Here is a 14,589-nt window from a genome sequence, read left to right as displayed (position 1 = left end):
AAATGATATGAGGAACGAGAAAACTTCATATTCCTGTTTCATTACATGGATCCGGATCTGCCTGGCGAAGACTGCCCTGTTAACAATCATTTCTAGACACCCATAGAAAATTTAACGCCTCCAATGCTATAGATATTGTGGGCTGTCGAACCGTTGATGTTGAATATCATCCAAATCTGTCTGAACGGCAACCCTACAATTCGAAGCTAGCAAATTTCCACCGCTGGAAAACCACAAAACCCACCCCGCACAAGGCTACGAGTAGAGGAGTTAGTAGAAGGCCTGTGACTATAAATCAGTATTTCCTCGAACCGATACGCCATGGACAACCCATGGAGGGACGACGACTTTTCCGCATCATCAGCCTGCGAAGTAGCGCCATATGAAATCCTCGACCCAGAGGTACCTACTACCTCTCTTTCCCCAAAGGTTCAATACTCATTGCGTCTTCTCCGCGTCAGCATCTAGCAGCGGAATCATCTGATCTCCAAACTTTTACCAAAAGTATTGCGGAACAGCCGTATGACCCAGAGTCTTGGCTGCTCCGCGCGCGCTGCCTCCGGCTTCTGGGTTTCCCAGAGCTGGCACTCGGTGATGCGTACAAAGCGCGACTGCTAGTTGAAGCGAGCCAGGAAAGAAGCACCCCACTCGGGAAGAAAGCCTTTCTGGCTTTGTGCGATAAAAGCAGGCTCCTACACGAGACGGACCCGAGATTAGTGGCATGGAAGCACCTCGTTTCAACGACAGCGCTCCTTGAGAAGCGCGTCGTTGCAGAACTGCAAGAGCTCGAGCTCCAGGTTTGGTCAGAGCTTATGGAGGGCCTGATGGCTTCGAATGCGTGTAGTGACTACCTGACCCTGAGCCAAGAAGCGGTGCTTCGATTCCCGCAAGATGCTGTTTTCCCATCGGAGGTGCTAAACGCGAAGTCGTGGTTCAAGCAGAGGGATGACATCCTGCGGGAGCAGGTAGACGCCGGCGAGATGAGCGAAGAGAAAATGCAGGCAACTCTTCGTAACGGCGGTGTCTACCCTGTGGCTTATCCGTGGATGCAAGAGGATTTCGTGTCAAGAGAGGATTCCTTCCTCGATGGGTGTAAAAGAGAGTTCAGTGCGCGATCTACCAATAGCACTGTTTCTCGCAGTGCTATTAGGGACATTGACGCAGAGGACGACGCCCCAAGCTCAGGAGACGTTCTGGGCGCTTTTGCGACGAAGAGTATAGCTCCATCAGATACCGTCCTCGTGGATAGCACCGTCGCAGGCGTCACAAGTAGCGCTGAACGCTGCCCAACATGCTGTGGCGGAATCACGGAAGATATTCTCAACGATTGCTGTAGCGTCCCGTACTGCAGTCCAGACTGCTCTAAGACGGCCCTGGATACCTTCCACGCCTCCGTTTGTGGCAAAGACTTCGGCTTCTTAACATCTGCAGCAGAGTCAGCAGAACTAACAACCGACCTCTCTCTGGACTCAGTACTCCTCCTCCGAGTCCTGGCCCTCTCTATGCAAGAGCCGACGCTCCACCCTCTAAAGACATCTCTGCTCAATCGACTGACGCCCACGTATAAAAACGACGACTTGATAATCTTCAACTTCTCAGACCACATCGTAACACCTATTCGGGTGCTAGGCGAGCTGGGAATCGATGTTTTCGCAAACGCCGCTTACGACACCTGGGTCTTGCATACGATAAGATGCCGTCTGCAGAATAACAAGCATGGGCAGACTCTCGATGGATTCCCTGGGACGGCCGTGAACCCATTGTACTCAATGTTCAATCACAGCTGTGCACCGAATGTCGACTGGGAGCACGAAGATAGTAATAGCACGTTGAGGATGTTTGCTCTACGAGACGTAAACGAAGGAGAGGAGCTATTTATCTCGTATATAAGGCCGTTGACGATGGACTATGCGGAGAGGCAGGAGAGCCTATTGCCTTGGTTGGGAATGGAGTGCGAATGTGAGCGGTGCAAAGCCGAAAGGCCGCCAACTGAGGCCTGACATGTCTAATGGCATTTGGATGACATGATTGAGGATAGAAGCATATTTAAGTCGATTAAGCCATTGAAGGGATTGAAAACGATCGTTCCCCATAGTTACCGAAGTGCCAAGTAACAAGCCGAGACTTGATAGCCATAAATTTATATTAATAGCGTCTCGGTCTGTCTTGGTATGAAACTGATCACATCTTGCCGCGATTCGGGCATCCCAATGCCTCTCCCCTAAAGCCAGATGACAGTAAATATGTACATGAAATTCTAAATTAGGCTGTTTGTTAATGATAAATGAGGTATCTACATGGGTAACGTACTGTGCAATAAACCGCTCCAAACGCCATGGGATAATTGATAATTACGACTTATCAACACATTTCTCCTCCAGCCACCTGGCCAGATTCGTGGAGGGCATATCCACAGCCCTCATGAACATGTCGGCGAGCCATAAACTCAGCGACACGTAGAACACCAGTCCACATACATATCCAAAATGGTACATCACTCCAGTTTTTCCAAGAAGCGCCCACCCAGCGTTTCTAATTCCCTCCCCAATAAGCATATTAACAAGCTCGTGAACGAGATATAGAGCATAGCTCACGCGGCCTAGATAGCGCGCCGCCGGGGCGACTAACGGGCGTTGTAGAATAGGCAGGTACAAGATCGCGAAAATGATAAGGAAACTACCAGGCAATGCGATGTAGCGCCACTTCTCCCCATGCCAAGTGAGCTTGCAGAGCGTGGCATACCCAGGTGTTTCGCAGGTGTGCTCTGTGGGCACGGAGCCCAGGTACATGCCTGCAATGAAGCAAGCCCATAGGCCCAACTTCTTGAGGATGTGGCGGCGGCGTTGGTTGGTGGCGTCTCGATCTCCACCGTCGTAGTATTGAAAAGAGGAGTCGGTTGCGTCCTCATTATGCAGGAGGCCCTCCTCTTTGCTGCGTTGCGATGCGGCTTCTTGCGTGCCGACGTGGATCTCAGCGGCGAGGAGGCCGAGAACGAAACAGCCCAGGTCCCAGCGGTCATGTAGCATCGTGTCAACGAAGACAAGCGCCTCGATGAGCAGCCGTGGGCCTGTCCGGCAACGCGCAATTCCCAAGAGAAGGAGGAAAAGAATCATCGAGCAGCGGAATTCGACGGCGATTGTCCACAGCGGCGGCAGGTAGTAGATATGGAACTGGTTCCAGTTGTAGAACGTGAAGAGGTCGTGGAGATTCTCGAAATAGAACCTGATGTCACCCCACAGTCCCGGGACATAGTGTGGCCACGGTTTGTCTAGTAACTGAGCGCGCTGGCACAGAAAGCTAATGAAGGACATGACGAGACTCGGTAGGCCGAGGCGCACAACTCGGCGAAAGGTCATGCTGGATAGGACTGGTAGGATCCGATCGCGGTCTCGTCGAAGCATGAGCCGAACGGCTCGGGCTGAGAGCACATATCCGGAGATGACGAAGAAGAGGAAGACCATGAAGCCACCGCTGTACCATATCTTCACAAACGGCAGCTTCAACAGGTTCGTGTTGCCGTTGTAGCCATACGCTATTCGGATAGTGGGATAGGCGAATGAACTATAGTGAAAGATCATGACAGCAAACGCTGCCACCCCCCGAAGACCGTCGAGGCAGTCGGTGCTCGCGCGTTGGGCGGCTATTTGTGGGTCTATAGGGCGCAACGAGACGGGTTTGGCGGGACTGGGAGAGAGGACGCTAGGGACGGCGAAGGAGAGGAGGCCACGGGCGGCCGAGGGGAAGGAGAACTTGGAGACGGCATGGACGAGGACCAGAGGTAAAGTCCAAAATAGAGCTGTTGGCGTGGCGGCGGGCGACATGTCGTCCCTCGTTCGTGGCTTGACTGTTCGCTCCAAAACAGGTGCGATCAGTAGGACAAGGGAAGAAGGAAGAGAGAGAAAGAAGAGGAATTCCCACACCTACCAAGAGCCGCCGGAGGAGCGCACCCAAGGCTGTTCCAGGCCGCCCCACATCGATGATCCCCCTCCAGCTAGAGTACTCTAGCGGGTACGGAGTAACAGGGGACCCATGTACGTAGTTCCACCTCAACGCTGTTTTAAAAAGTTGCCAGAAATAATAACCGTGGGGGGAAGCGAGTGCGTCCACTCGCTTACGAGAGGAAGCAAGTGCGTCCTCTCAAATTGCATATGTTCACCGCTACTCTTTACCAAAACCTCAAACATTCCTACACATAGTAATTTATATAGTAATCAAATGTAATTCATTTAATGGAAGGGACACCTCTATCAAATACCTGTGAATGGCTGGCAGCAAACCCCTCTGAATCTGTAGGTGCTGCCAGTCGGATTTTTAAGGCCCCAAAGTCGACTATATAGTCAAGAATCACCCGAGCAGTCCCACGGAAGCTGGCCCATGGAGGTCACAATAGGGTGCTTTCTATAGACCAAACGGAGGCCCCAAAGGCCTGGATTCTAGAGCAGTATTACCTAGGGTTAGGGGCTAATAGGCATATGGTTTACGGGGCAGTATGCCACCTACGGAGCCCACTGCCTCCACCGTCACAGAGCTGGCTCACTAAATATATACGGAATGAGCTTATGGATTTCCACTTTATCACTACAAAGCCTATTGCGCAACAGCGTACACAAGCTCAAGAGGAACCTGCTATTGTTAAGTGGTTTGAAAAGTACACGGAATTTGTACTACAGCATGGTATAAATCCAGAGTCAATCTGATATGGATGAAACTGGATTTAGGGTTGGAATTCCAGGGGGTGAGAGAGTTATGGTCCCCGAGCTGTAAAGCAGCTCTATACTCCGAGCCCTGAGAATCGTATATCTATTACGATCATAGAGGGAGTATCCTGGACAGAAGATTGCACCTGTACTTGTTGTACCGGGTAAAATCCATATGGCAGCATGGTACCCTGAAAACCTCAGTGGAAATGAGCTGATATTGCTCTCGGAGACTGGCTATTCTAATAGCCAGCTTGCTCTACGGTGGTTACAGCACTTCATAGAGCTTACTGCTCCACACAACCCAGGAAATCCCAAGGTTCTACTACTCGATTCTCATGTGAGCCACATGAGCCCTGAGTTCGTCATTATGGCAGCCGAATATCACATCATCTTATGGGCGTTTCTGTTACGGCTACGGTAACGTGACATCATGGTTACAGGACCAGGGCCTAGTAACGTGACGTGTGAGTCACAGGGGGCAAGCGGGGTAGGCTGCCATGTGACGGGGCTAATGGATAGTTGCAGAAACTAGTGGATATTGGATAGTTGAGCTATCCATGAACTATCCTGAATATCTAGCTATCCGCCAACTATCCAGATTACCCATGAGGCATGACGCCACTATATAAGTAGATAGTATTTCCTTAGATAGGAGCTTCGTGCTCAAGTCAATATAGTATTCTTTACAATACTGTAACGTGTTACTTGGAAAGCCTTTGTGTCTAATCCCCTGCCTCCTCTGTCAAGTAGACCTTACGCAAGAAACCTCTGTGTCTTCTATCGTTTAGAAGTCAGTGTTACAGTTTCCCAGCCACCTTACACACGTTTTACAGCCATTAGACGTGGGAATATTCCAGCCTTATATGCACTGGCATAGGCAGGCTGTGCTCCGTGCTATACGGGAAGTGGACATCACCTATAACCTACCCCGATTTATGAGAGATCTCCCACAAATGCGGGAGCAGACTTTTAAGGAATCTACCATACAATCAGCGTTCCGGAAAGCTGGAATCTGGCCTATAAGCTGTAATACAGCCCTTGAGAAGCTGCGTACGTACTCGCAGCCTACGCAGCCTACAGAGCCTACAACGCCTACCCTACCACAGCCTATTACCCCTATTCCCTCCACTTTCCAGGGCGTAGAACAGGGCCTACAGCAGTGGAAGGAGCGGGTTCCGGAGGCCTTTAGTAGCCCCTCAAGGCAGAGCTACAGCAACTGGGTTACTGGGGCAGACCGGGTTCTGGCTGCTGGCCAGCTCCAGGAACTCGACCTACGGGCTGTTCGGCAGCAGGTCAAGAACTCAAAGAAGAAGTGGGGGGGCCGGGACCGACTCCAGTGTGGAGGTGAGCTCCGGGCTTCTGAAGCCCACGAGCTTCAGGCCCAGAAAGCTGAGCTTCAGGCCCAGAAGCTCGCTGCCGCAGAAGCTCGGAAACTGAGCCAGGCCCAAACCTGTAATGGTGGGTGCACCAGATGTGAGAATCTAGCCACCCAAGGAAGGGATGATTTTACTAAGACAACACACTGTCTTAGGAAACAGAGCCAAAGGGTTGTAGCTTAGACTATTCCACAACGCAGCAATCAGGTGTGTGATGTAGTGAAGTGGTTCAGACAAGTTGCAACAAATGTTGAGTCTGGGAACTCAGGGGTAAGTCAGAGGTTAACACCTCACTGACTTTTCAGAAACAAGGAGTAACAAGATCAATGCTTGGAAGCTTGGAAAAGACGTGGAAGTATGTGATAGTCGATTTACTGTATTGTCTGCTTGCCCTTTCTTAAGGAAAGGGCAATCCTATTTATGCTAAAGGAGTGTAGTTCTCTCATTTTCCAAGACTTTCCATGACTTACCAGGCTTGGTAACTGTAGTCGACGTAAGAGAATCCCATAGAACCATCTCTTAGGTTCGTAGCCTATAGGAAGTAAAAGGAGGTCCAAGGTCAGAGTACCCCTATAGACAAATTATGTCATAGACAAATTATGTCATAGACAAATTATGTCATAACTTAACCAATCTTGTGGGTAACTAAAGAGCGATGACATGTAATGAATCATAGAGGTTCGTAGGAGCTTTTAGAGCTATCGTTCATGCTCCTAGGCCTCTAGTTGGTAGAGATATGTCATGTGGTAGTATGAGTGATGTCATGTAATGAATCATAGAGGGTTGTAGAGATATGCTATGTGGTAATATCGGCCCAGTAACTAAGGAGCGATGACGTGTAATGAATCATAGATGGTTGTAGCAATCGTTGAGTAGTATTGCTCTTGTTGTTGGTGTGATAAGCCAAAATATGTATAGTGACTTGTAGGTTTGAGGAGGAGATTTCCAAGTTTGCTCTTGAGTTTGATAGCAAACTGAGTGCAACGAATGTCAGTATGACAAAACCCGAGCCCAGAAGCAGCTCCGCCGGGCAGGAATCGAAGCCCGGAAACGGGAGCGCCTCGAGAAGAAGAGCATAGCTCAGCTCACTAAATCGGGCCTCCCAATTCCTCCGGAGTTAGAAGACCCTATTACTGACCCAGAAGCCGAATCTGAGAGCCAGTATGAGAGCGCAACTGAGGGTGGGAGTGGTCGTGGGAGTGAGCGTGAGCGTGAGAATGAAGAAGTGATAATTTCGTAGAATTGAATTTTTAAGTACTTTTACATATAAATTACTATGGTTGGCGGTCGCAATTTGAGAGGACGCACTTGCTTCCTCTCATAATCGAGTGGACACACTCGCTTCCCCCCATGGTTAATCCGTATAACGCGTCACGTACATACGAGTGGTAAAGCAGCATAACATTACTCGGGTTTTTATTGGACTACTCTACTACTGGGGTAGCGACGATAATCACCCTACATACATTTATTAATCCAAAGTACGAGTATAACCTCCACCACCCCGGAATCACGAAGGGATTTTTCGCTGCCTCAGGCTGCAGCCACCCCTGCACCCATCCTTCCGAATTGGGCCGTAGCCCCCACGGTCGCAACGTTGGTGCTAACTCAACCGTGGCTTTAGCGATTCTGCACCTACCACCCCCCACTCCACTGCGAATAATGTCTAAAGCCTCCAACCCTACGGAGGCGTGTACCAAAAGTCCTTGCCGGGCTAACAGTGCCAAGGAATGTAGCGTTCGGGGCTAAAAATAGGGGTAAAGTCAGTAAATAGGCATCGTCAAATCGTATTTTGTAGAGTAGAAGATAATACAGATATTAAATATGCCTTCCTACTCTCTTGCAACGCGAGCTCAAGCTATAGGACTCCGAGCTTATGGAGCTACATATCAGCAAATTAAAGAGAATACAAAAATTTCCGAGCGGCAAGTGCGATACTACATGGCTGAAGCACGCCGCCGTGGATATAATCCAGATATCGACAAGCAATTACTTGATAAATATCTTATTGATGCCCCTCGAACAGGACGCCCTCGGAAACTAAGTGCAAATGGTGAAGAGACTCTTATAAAGAGTATAAAAATGGACTGGAACTCTCGAGAGAAGACAGCAGCAACAATTGGTTATGAAAATGGTGTGTCTACAATGACTGCTTTTCGAGTACTACAACGGCATAAACTGATAAAACGAAAGCCAACATGGAAACCAGGATTAACTAAAGCGATGAGAGAAGCACGACTACAATTCGCTCTACGATATGCACATTGGACTCTTACGGATTGGAAAAACGTTATATGGACAGACGAAACATCTATTGTCCTTGGCCATCGATGTGGAGGATTTAAAGTATGGAGGACAAAAGATGAGAGATTCAAGCCATCTGTTATTTGCTCTCGATGGCATGGAGCATCGGAATTCATGTGGTGCAGCTGTTTTACATACGATAAAAAGGGGCCATATCACATTTGGAAAGTGGAGACAGCAAAGGAGAAGAGAGAAGCAGCAATTGAAATTGAAGCATTTAATAATACAATTGAAGCACAATGCAAAGAGGAATGGGAACTTGAAAATGGAATATGTTGCCTTGGATTACGGAACTATAGAGGAAGGAAGCCAGAGTGGAAGTTTACAAAAAAGACAGGAGCAATGACCCGTGAGAAAGGAAAAGGAGGAATTGATGCATGGCGATACCGAAAAGTCATCCTTGAGCCTTTACTTCTACCGTTTGCACAAGAGTGTAAGAAGGAAAGGCCAAATACTATTGTACAAAAAAATAAAGCACCATCTCATGCGTCAAAGTGGCAAAAGGCTGTCTTTGATAGGTTTGATATTCAACGGCTATTATGGCCAGGTAATTCGCCTGACCTTAATATAATTGAGCCTTGTTGGCCATTTATGAAGCAGGTTACTACTCGTAAAGGGCCTCCTACAACTACGGAAATCGCGTGGAAAAAGGCATGGGAGGAGCTTGAACAATGGAGAATACAGGCGTGGATTGAGAGGATTCCACGCCATATTCAAGAGGTTATTAGACTCGAAGGAGGAAATGGATATAAGGAAGGGGTTAGTGATATATCTACACATGGCAAGGCATGTAGGAACTATTAACTATTATAATTGATTCTCATTTTATGAAGCTACAGGTGCAAGTATCGTGAGTGCTCATTTTGACAGGGGTAGGCTATACCCCTGCCCGGCAAGGACTTTTGGTACACGCCTCGATACGGTCCCCCCACCGGTTTCTTAGCAGACCGGTCACAGGGTTTGGCATGCCTATAAATCACGTGTGGGGGTATTTGTGCCTTAACATTTTAAGTGGATATTTTACAAGTAATTTAGACAGATAAGTTGGTAGTTAGCAATTACTATAATTGTTACTATATATCTACATTATGCCATAACTCCTGAATTTCACAACCTAACTATGATGTGTTACGGAATTAGCTTGATTCAATTGATGGGACTACTTCTTTTTAAAGAATTTGAGCCCTATTATATCCTAGGCCATACCTACAAGACCAGGAAATTGTCCAATAAATTTCCACCATAGTAATGGAGGTTGATTAGAGGTTTACAGAGGGCAAGGTACTGCTCTATCGCTCCTCCCTAATTGGTATTTTGATTCTAAGAGTATAGCTTCGTTTTCAGTTTAATAGTAAAGCCATTAGGTCTATATCAAGTTCGCTATTTTTAGGGTTAGAAAATCAATTATAATCATGATTAACGTGGTTGTACACCTGAGTCGTGAATGTCACTGAGTAGTGAAACTTTTTTATACCCACCACTGTAAGGTATAATTAAACAACCACAACATGTATTAAAACTAAAACTATTCAGAATCTGATGAGCTAAGTACTTCTATGACCTCCTGACAAGTTCGTGCATTATGGCCAGTCCCCCCGCAAGTGCCACAATGTCGTACACCTGGTTGCCCCTCATTCCTACCAACCCCTCCAGAGCGCTTCTCACGATTTATTTGCTCCGTAACTGCCCTTTGGGACAAATCATCATGTGCATCCCCTACAGAAAGTGCACACCCTTGACGGACACGAGACTTTTTAGCCCTCTGGCATTTGCTAAGAGCTTCATTTGCTGCTCGAAGGGTGCGGACTTCAGCTGACAATAAAGTCATTTCATGTGCCAAAATCTCTGTCCCTTTAGCTAATGCAGTAACAGTAGCAAAAATGGGGGTTGGCAAGCTTCCTTGGTGCCGTGCAATGCGATTTTTAACTAGAGTAGTCTGTGAGAGAGCATCTATTGGGTTGTGAGGCGTTTGAGAAACCCAAGGATCAGCGTCTATAGGGGGTCCTGTAGGTGTAGGAGTCTGCAACTTGACATCTAGCTTTGAAATGATTACTTGCGGATCAAAGGGCACTAAACCAGCTCCGCGAAATCCAGCTTTGGCGTTTTGAGTTGTTATTGACTGGTTATAAGCTGCGTGGAAAGCTATAAAAAACTCAACCTTTGTAATATGGTTTATATGAGCCTTAATAAAGGTCTCAATTTGACGCCCATACATGCGTTTAAGAACACTAAAGCACCCAACATCAAGTGGCTGAGTTAGGTGAGATGAGTGAGGAGGTAGACAGAGAGTTATGATGTTGTTTGCTTTGCAATATTCCTGAAACGCAGCTGATTCGTGACTTTCATGCCCGTCTAAAACCAACATCAGATATGGTCCTTTTGCACGACTGCAAGTATGTTTATCGAAGTGTTGAAGCCATTCTAGACCTGTCTCGTTGTTGGTCCATCCATTGCTTGTTGGTTTAATTACCCAATTGTGAGGAAGGCCGCCTTCAGTATACCAACTTGAAAGGTGACATTTTCCTTGAACTACTAAAAACGAAGGAATACTCCCGCCTTCAGCATTCACACAAACAATTGCTGTAGCCCATTCCCGATTGCCAGGCTGAACTGCCTTGCCTCTGCCATGTCGATCGGCGTGCGTAACAACTAAAGCTGAGCTAATAACGCCCATCATGAAGCCCGTCTCGTCAAAGTTGTATAAATCACAGTCTTAGATGCCGTACTTTGCTCTCATGTTCTGCACAAATTGAAACCACGCTCCAATAAGCTCAGGATCTTCGCACAAGGCTCTTTGAAAGTCATAAACGCGATTAAAACGCGTCTTTAACTCTGGGCGGCGTTGTATAAATCGATATGCCCACCGCATCCCAACGCGCTTTCCCCCACGCGATTCAAGGATATAATTTGCCATATCCTCCACACTAGCAGGCCGAGGCGCAAATCCTCTTGCATCCATATCCAATATATTTCGAATAATCACTTCCTCTTCTAGCTCAGTCAATTTAAGACTATTGGCTTTGGTTTCGCGTCGAGAAGGTCGGCCGGCCATTCTATCAGTAAGTGTAGAATAAGGCACTTTATATAGTATTGATGCAGACCTGTGATTAAGCGATTTACATGTTTGAAGAGCCTCAATAGCTAGAATGATTCGCACTTCTTGGGTTTGGATTTACATTGGTACTTGTGGAGGAAACGCGTGTTGAAGTTCGTAGGTAGCTAAGTAGGGAAAAATTCACAACTCGGTGACATTCACGACTTGGTGTACAACCACGTTATTTATAAAGTGTATAATCATGACTATAATCTATACCTTATTAGGCTTAGTTATCACCTAATTAGGTATAGTTTAGATAAGTGATAAGATAAGATAAGATAAAACAAAAGCAACAATAACAACACCTTATAAACTTTTATTGGTAGCTTTACTACTAGACCCTCATTTAAAGAAAATAGGGCTAAGTAAGCTACATTATACATAACAAGAGGAATATAAAGCTATAGAAGCTGTAGAAGAAGTATATCAAAGGTATGTTTATATATTATATTTTTAAATTATATACTAATAACGTACATGTATAACGAACCGGCCAAACAAGCGAACCGGCCAATCCATTTTACACCTTAAATCACGAATTTCATAACTTAATATCTCAACAACCCTTTAATAATAAGTTATAAAAATATGTACTTAGCCTTTTATAAGCATTTAAAGTACTCTATTTGATTTTTAAAGCAATTAGTATTGTAGTTATTAAGATATTGAGTTTTAGCCCCCACTTTTGACCTAATTCTTAGTATCTTTTGTGTTCCAGTAGGTGGGTGGAATAGTTGGCTTTTTAGGGGCTGTTGGGGGTTGCAACTAACAGTTCATTGATACTATACCCAAGTCTGTGCTTTGTTTTCGTTTTGAAGTGTCTGGTAGAGTCGATATCATAGGAAGGGGTGGGACCTAAAATGGCGAGCCTTCACAATGGGGGAGACTACGATACTTTCCAATCACAATCTGCGGCGCGAATGAGCGAGTACACATGCATACGCTACCCGCTACCTAACCACCAAGTATATCACCCCACAAATTAAACATCCCCCCTCATCTCTTAAAAAATTACCACCATCGAAACAACAACAAACCACCCCCCATCTAAGCAACAACATTCTTCTCCGCGTGCCCCTGCGGCAACACATCCGCGAGCGTCTCATCGCTAAACTTCAGATCCTCCTCAACAGTCACATGATTCTTGATGCGCATGAAGATGACCGGAGCGGCGATGAGGAGCGACCCAGCGAGGAGCACCCAGTTGCTGATGAGCTCGTCCATGAAGGACATGTTGTTCGCGTCGAGGGACCACATGACGGCGGCGCCCGCGGACTGGATGCCCTTGTAGAAACCGACGTAGTTGGCCATCTTGCGGCCGTTATTGGTCATGGCGCCCATGTACCTGTAGGGTGTATGTTAGCGCATTGCGAGTGGTGGAAGAGGGGGGGGGAGGCGCGCGGGCGTAGTGGGGTAGTAGTGAGATGGGGACAGGAGGACGTACCAGTAGACGCAGCATTGCCAGGCGGCATCGTAGAAGCCGTAGAACATGTACAGGAACATGGGGCCGAGGTATCCCTTATCCGTCCAGTCGCCCGTGGCGGGGAGGTTCTCGCGGGTGAAGCCGGTCTGCCACTTGTAGCCTCCGCCCCAGATGGCGAAGGTGAGGACGAAGAGGATGACGAGGGAGGCCTTGGCGCGGGTGGTGCGCTGGAAGCGCTCGATGTCAAGGGCGTTGCCGAAGACGATGGCGCCGATCATCTGGGAGAACCAGTAGAGGAGGGAGTTGAGGGCGCGGGTACGGATGTTGAAGAAGGCGCCGTTGACCGAGTTGGTCTGGTAGGTGGTGAACCAGTTCGAGGACCAGAACATGGGGAAGAGGAGGAGGATGAAGGGCTCGGAGATGATGGTCTTGTAGAGGCCGATGAACTCGGAGCTCCACGAGGGGTTCTTCATGAGGACGACGCGCGAGCCGTCGGAGCGGATCACGTTGTCTGCGTTGCAGAGGAACAAGGCGAGGACGGAACCGCAGAACATGAGCACGATGAAGGCGATGTAAGTTCCATCCTGGACACCAGCGCCCTTCGGGTTGTTGATGTTCAGGCCCAGTGGGATCAAGGACCCGATGACACCGCCCAAGTTGAAGATGGTCCAGAACCAGGCGAAGGCGCGGCCCTTCTCGGACTCGAGCGGGTAGGACATCATGATGGTGCCCTGGGCGGTCCAGAGAAGACCGGCGCAGACACCGAGCAGGGCGCCCGCGAAGTAGCAGAACCCGTTGAACTTGGGACCCGCGTGATGAGAGACGAGCAGCGCGACGGCGTAGACGCAGTAGCCGATGCCACCGAAAGAAAGGGTTGCCTTGATACCCAGGCGGTTGACGAAGGAGCCGGCGAAGAAACCGACGACGGCGAAGGTGCTGTAGAGGGCCACGTTCTGCGCACGTGGTTAGCTAAGAGTTATTTCTGCTTCTCCAAGGCGAAGAATTACCATATTAGAAGCCAATGCATGATCGTCGCGTCCACCACCTCCCAGACCCGTCAATGCGTTGAACATACCGGGGCACGTGAAGCAGACGAACGAGACCATGATGAGCTGGAACATGGGCGACGCGTACCACGGCACGACGACAGGGCCAATCTTGCGCTCGCGATACATCCATCCTGCTGGGCGATCTCCGGGAAGGGCGCCGAGATCATCATTATCGACGACAGCGTGGTCTTGGTAAGTGGGTGTAGTGTTGGCGACCTTCGCGTCGGCAGCTTCGTAGGTGTGCTTTGCGTCGGCCATGGCTTCGGAAAGAGAATTGTCGATCCGGGTAGGTGGGGAAATGGAGTTGGCGACTCAGGTCGATTTGGAGAGAGGAAGGGCGTCGTTGGTAAGGGGGGGAGGTAGGGATGATATAGAAAAGTGAAGGCGGGAAGGGAGATAATAAGCTGGGGGGGGGTGTGGAAGCAGGGGGGGTGCTATCTGGGATGGCACGTGTGCAGGGACTGTTGCCTTACCCAGAGCAGTTTAGGGCGTGTCAGGGGGATGCTGTGGAGTACAACCCGTAGTAGTAGTAATGGGGATGGGGATGGGGATGGGGATGGGGATGGGGATGGGGATGGGGATGGGGATGGGGATGGGGATGGGGATGGGGATGGGGATGGGGAGAGGAGGAGAGGAGGAG

At 48.5% G+C, this 14,589-nt stretch overlaps 3 protein-coding genes across 3 annotated transcripts; 1 reads left to right on the top strand and 2 right to left on the bottom strand.

The window, feature by feature from the left end:
- Positions 1 to 266: 266 nt before the first annotated feature.
- VC83_01739 (uncharacterized protein) lies at positions 267 to 3,960 on the bottom strand. Its single transcript, XM_024465413.1, has 2 exons — positions 2,311 to 3,960; positions 267 to 2,257 (listed from the first exon to the last, which is right to left on the bottom strand). The coding sequence occupies exon 1, from the start codon at positions 3,819 to 3,821 to the stop codon at positions 2,352 to 2,354; it is 1,470 nt and encodes a 489-aa protein (XP_024327028.1). The 5' UTR covers positions 3,822 to 3,960; the 3' UTR covers positions 267 to 2,257; positions 2,311 to 2,351.
- On the top strand, positions 267 to 3,960 carry VC83_01740 (uncharacterized protein). Its single transcript, XM_024465414.1, has 2 exons — positions 267 to 402; positions 462 to 3,960. Exons 1-2 carry the CDS (start codon positions 322 to 324, stop codon positions 1,998 to 2,000), a joined length of 1,620 nt encoding a protein of 539 aa, XP_024327179.1. The 5' UTR covers positions 267 to 321; the 3' UTR covers positions 2,001 to 3,960.
- An 8,260-nt stretch (positions 3,961 to 12,220) lies between these two features.
- VC83_01738 (uncharacterized protein) lies at positions 12,221 to 14,486 on the bottom strand. The gene is made up of 3 exons (XM_024465412.1): positions 13,908 to 14,486; positions 12,922 to 13,853; positions 12,221 to 12,822 (listed from the first exon to the last, which is right to left on the bottom strand). The coding sequence occupies exons 1-3, from the start codon at positions 14,205 to 14,207 to the stop codon at positions 12,525 to 12,527; spliced, it is 1,530 nt and encodes a 509-aa protein (XP_024327027.1). The 5' UTR covers positions 14,208 to 14,486; the 3' UTR covers positions 12,221 to 12,524.
- Between the last annotated feature and the right edge of the window lie 103 nt (positions 14,487 to 14,589).

The sequence above is a fragment of the Pseudogymnoascus destructans genome (genome assembly GCF_001641265.1).
Source record: "Pseudogymnoascus destructans isolate 20631-21 unplaced genomic scaffold scaffold_3, whole genome shotgun sequence".
NCBI classification, from domain to species: domain Eukaryota; kingdom Fungi; phylum Ascomycota; class Leotiomycetes; order Thelebolales; family Thelebolaceae; genus Pseudogymnoascus; species Pseudogymnoascus destructans.
The sequence above is the reverse complement of the archived record's forward strand: the minus strand, read 5'-3'. Positions and strand labels throughout refer to the sequence as shown.

Bases quoted from the DNA above. Each gene is read 5' to 3' on its own strand.
- VC83_01740 (XM_024465414.1), top strand. From the start codon at position 322: ATGGACAACCCATGGAGGGACGACGACTTTTCCGCATCATCAGCCTGC. The intron at 403-461 runs GTACCTACTACC...TCTCCGCGTCAG, and splicing joins ATGAAATCCTCGACCCAGAG to CATCTAGCAGCGGAATCATC.
- VC83_01739 (XM_024465413.1), bottom strand. From the start codon at position 3,821: ATGTCGCCCGCCGCCACGCCAACAGCTCTATTTTGGACTTTACCTCTG.
- VC83_01738 (XM_024465412.1), bottom strand. From the start codon at position 14,207: ATGGCCGACGCAAAGCACACCTACGAAGCTGCCGACGCGAAGGTCGCC. The intron at 13,854-13,907 runs GTAATTCTTCGC...CCACGTGCGCAG, and splicing joins ATGCATTGGCTTCTAATATG to AACGTGGCCCTCTACAGCAC. The intron at 12,823-12,921 runs GTACGTCCTCCT...TACACCCTACAG, and splicing joins TGGCAATGCTGCGTCTACTG to GTACATGGGCGCCATGACCA.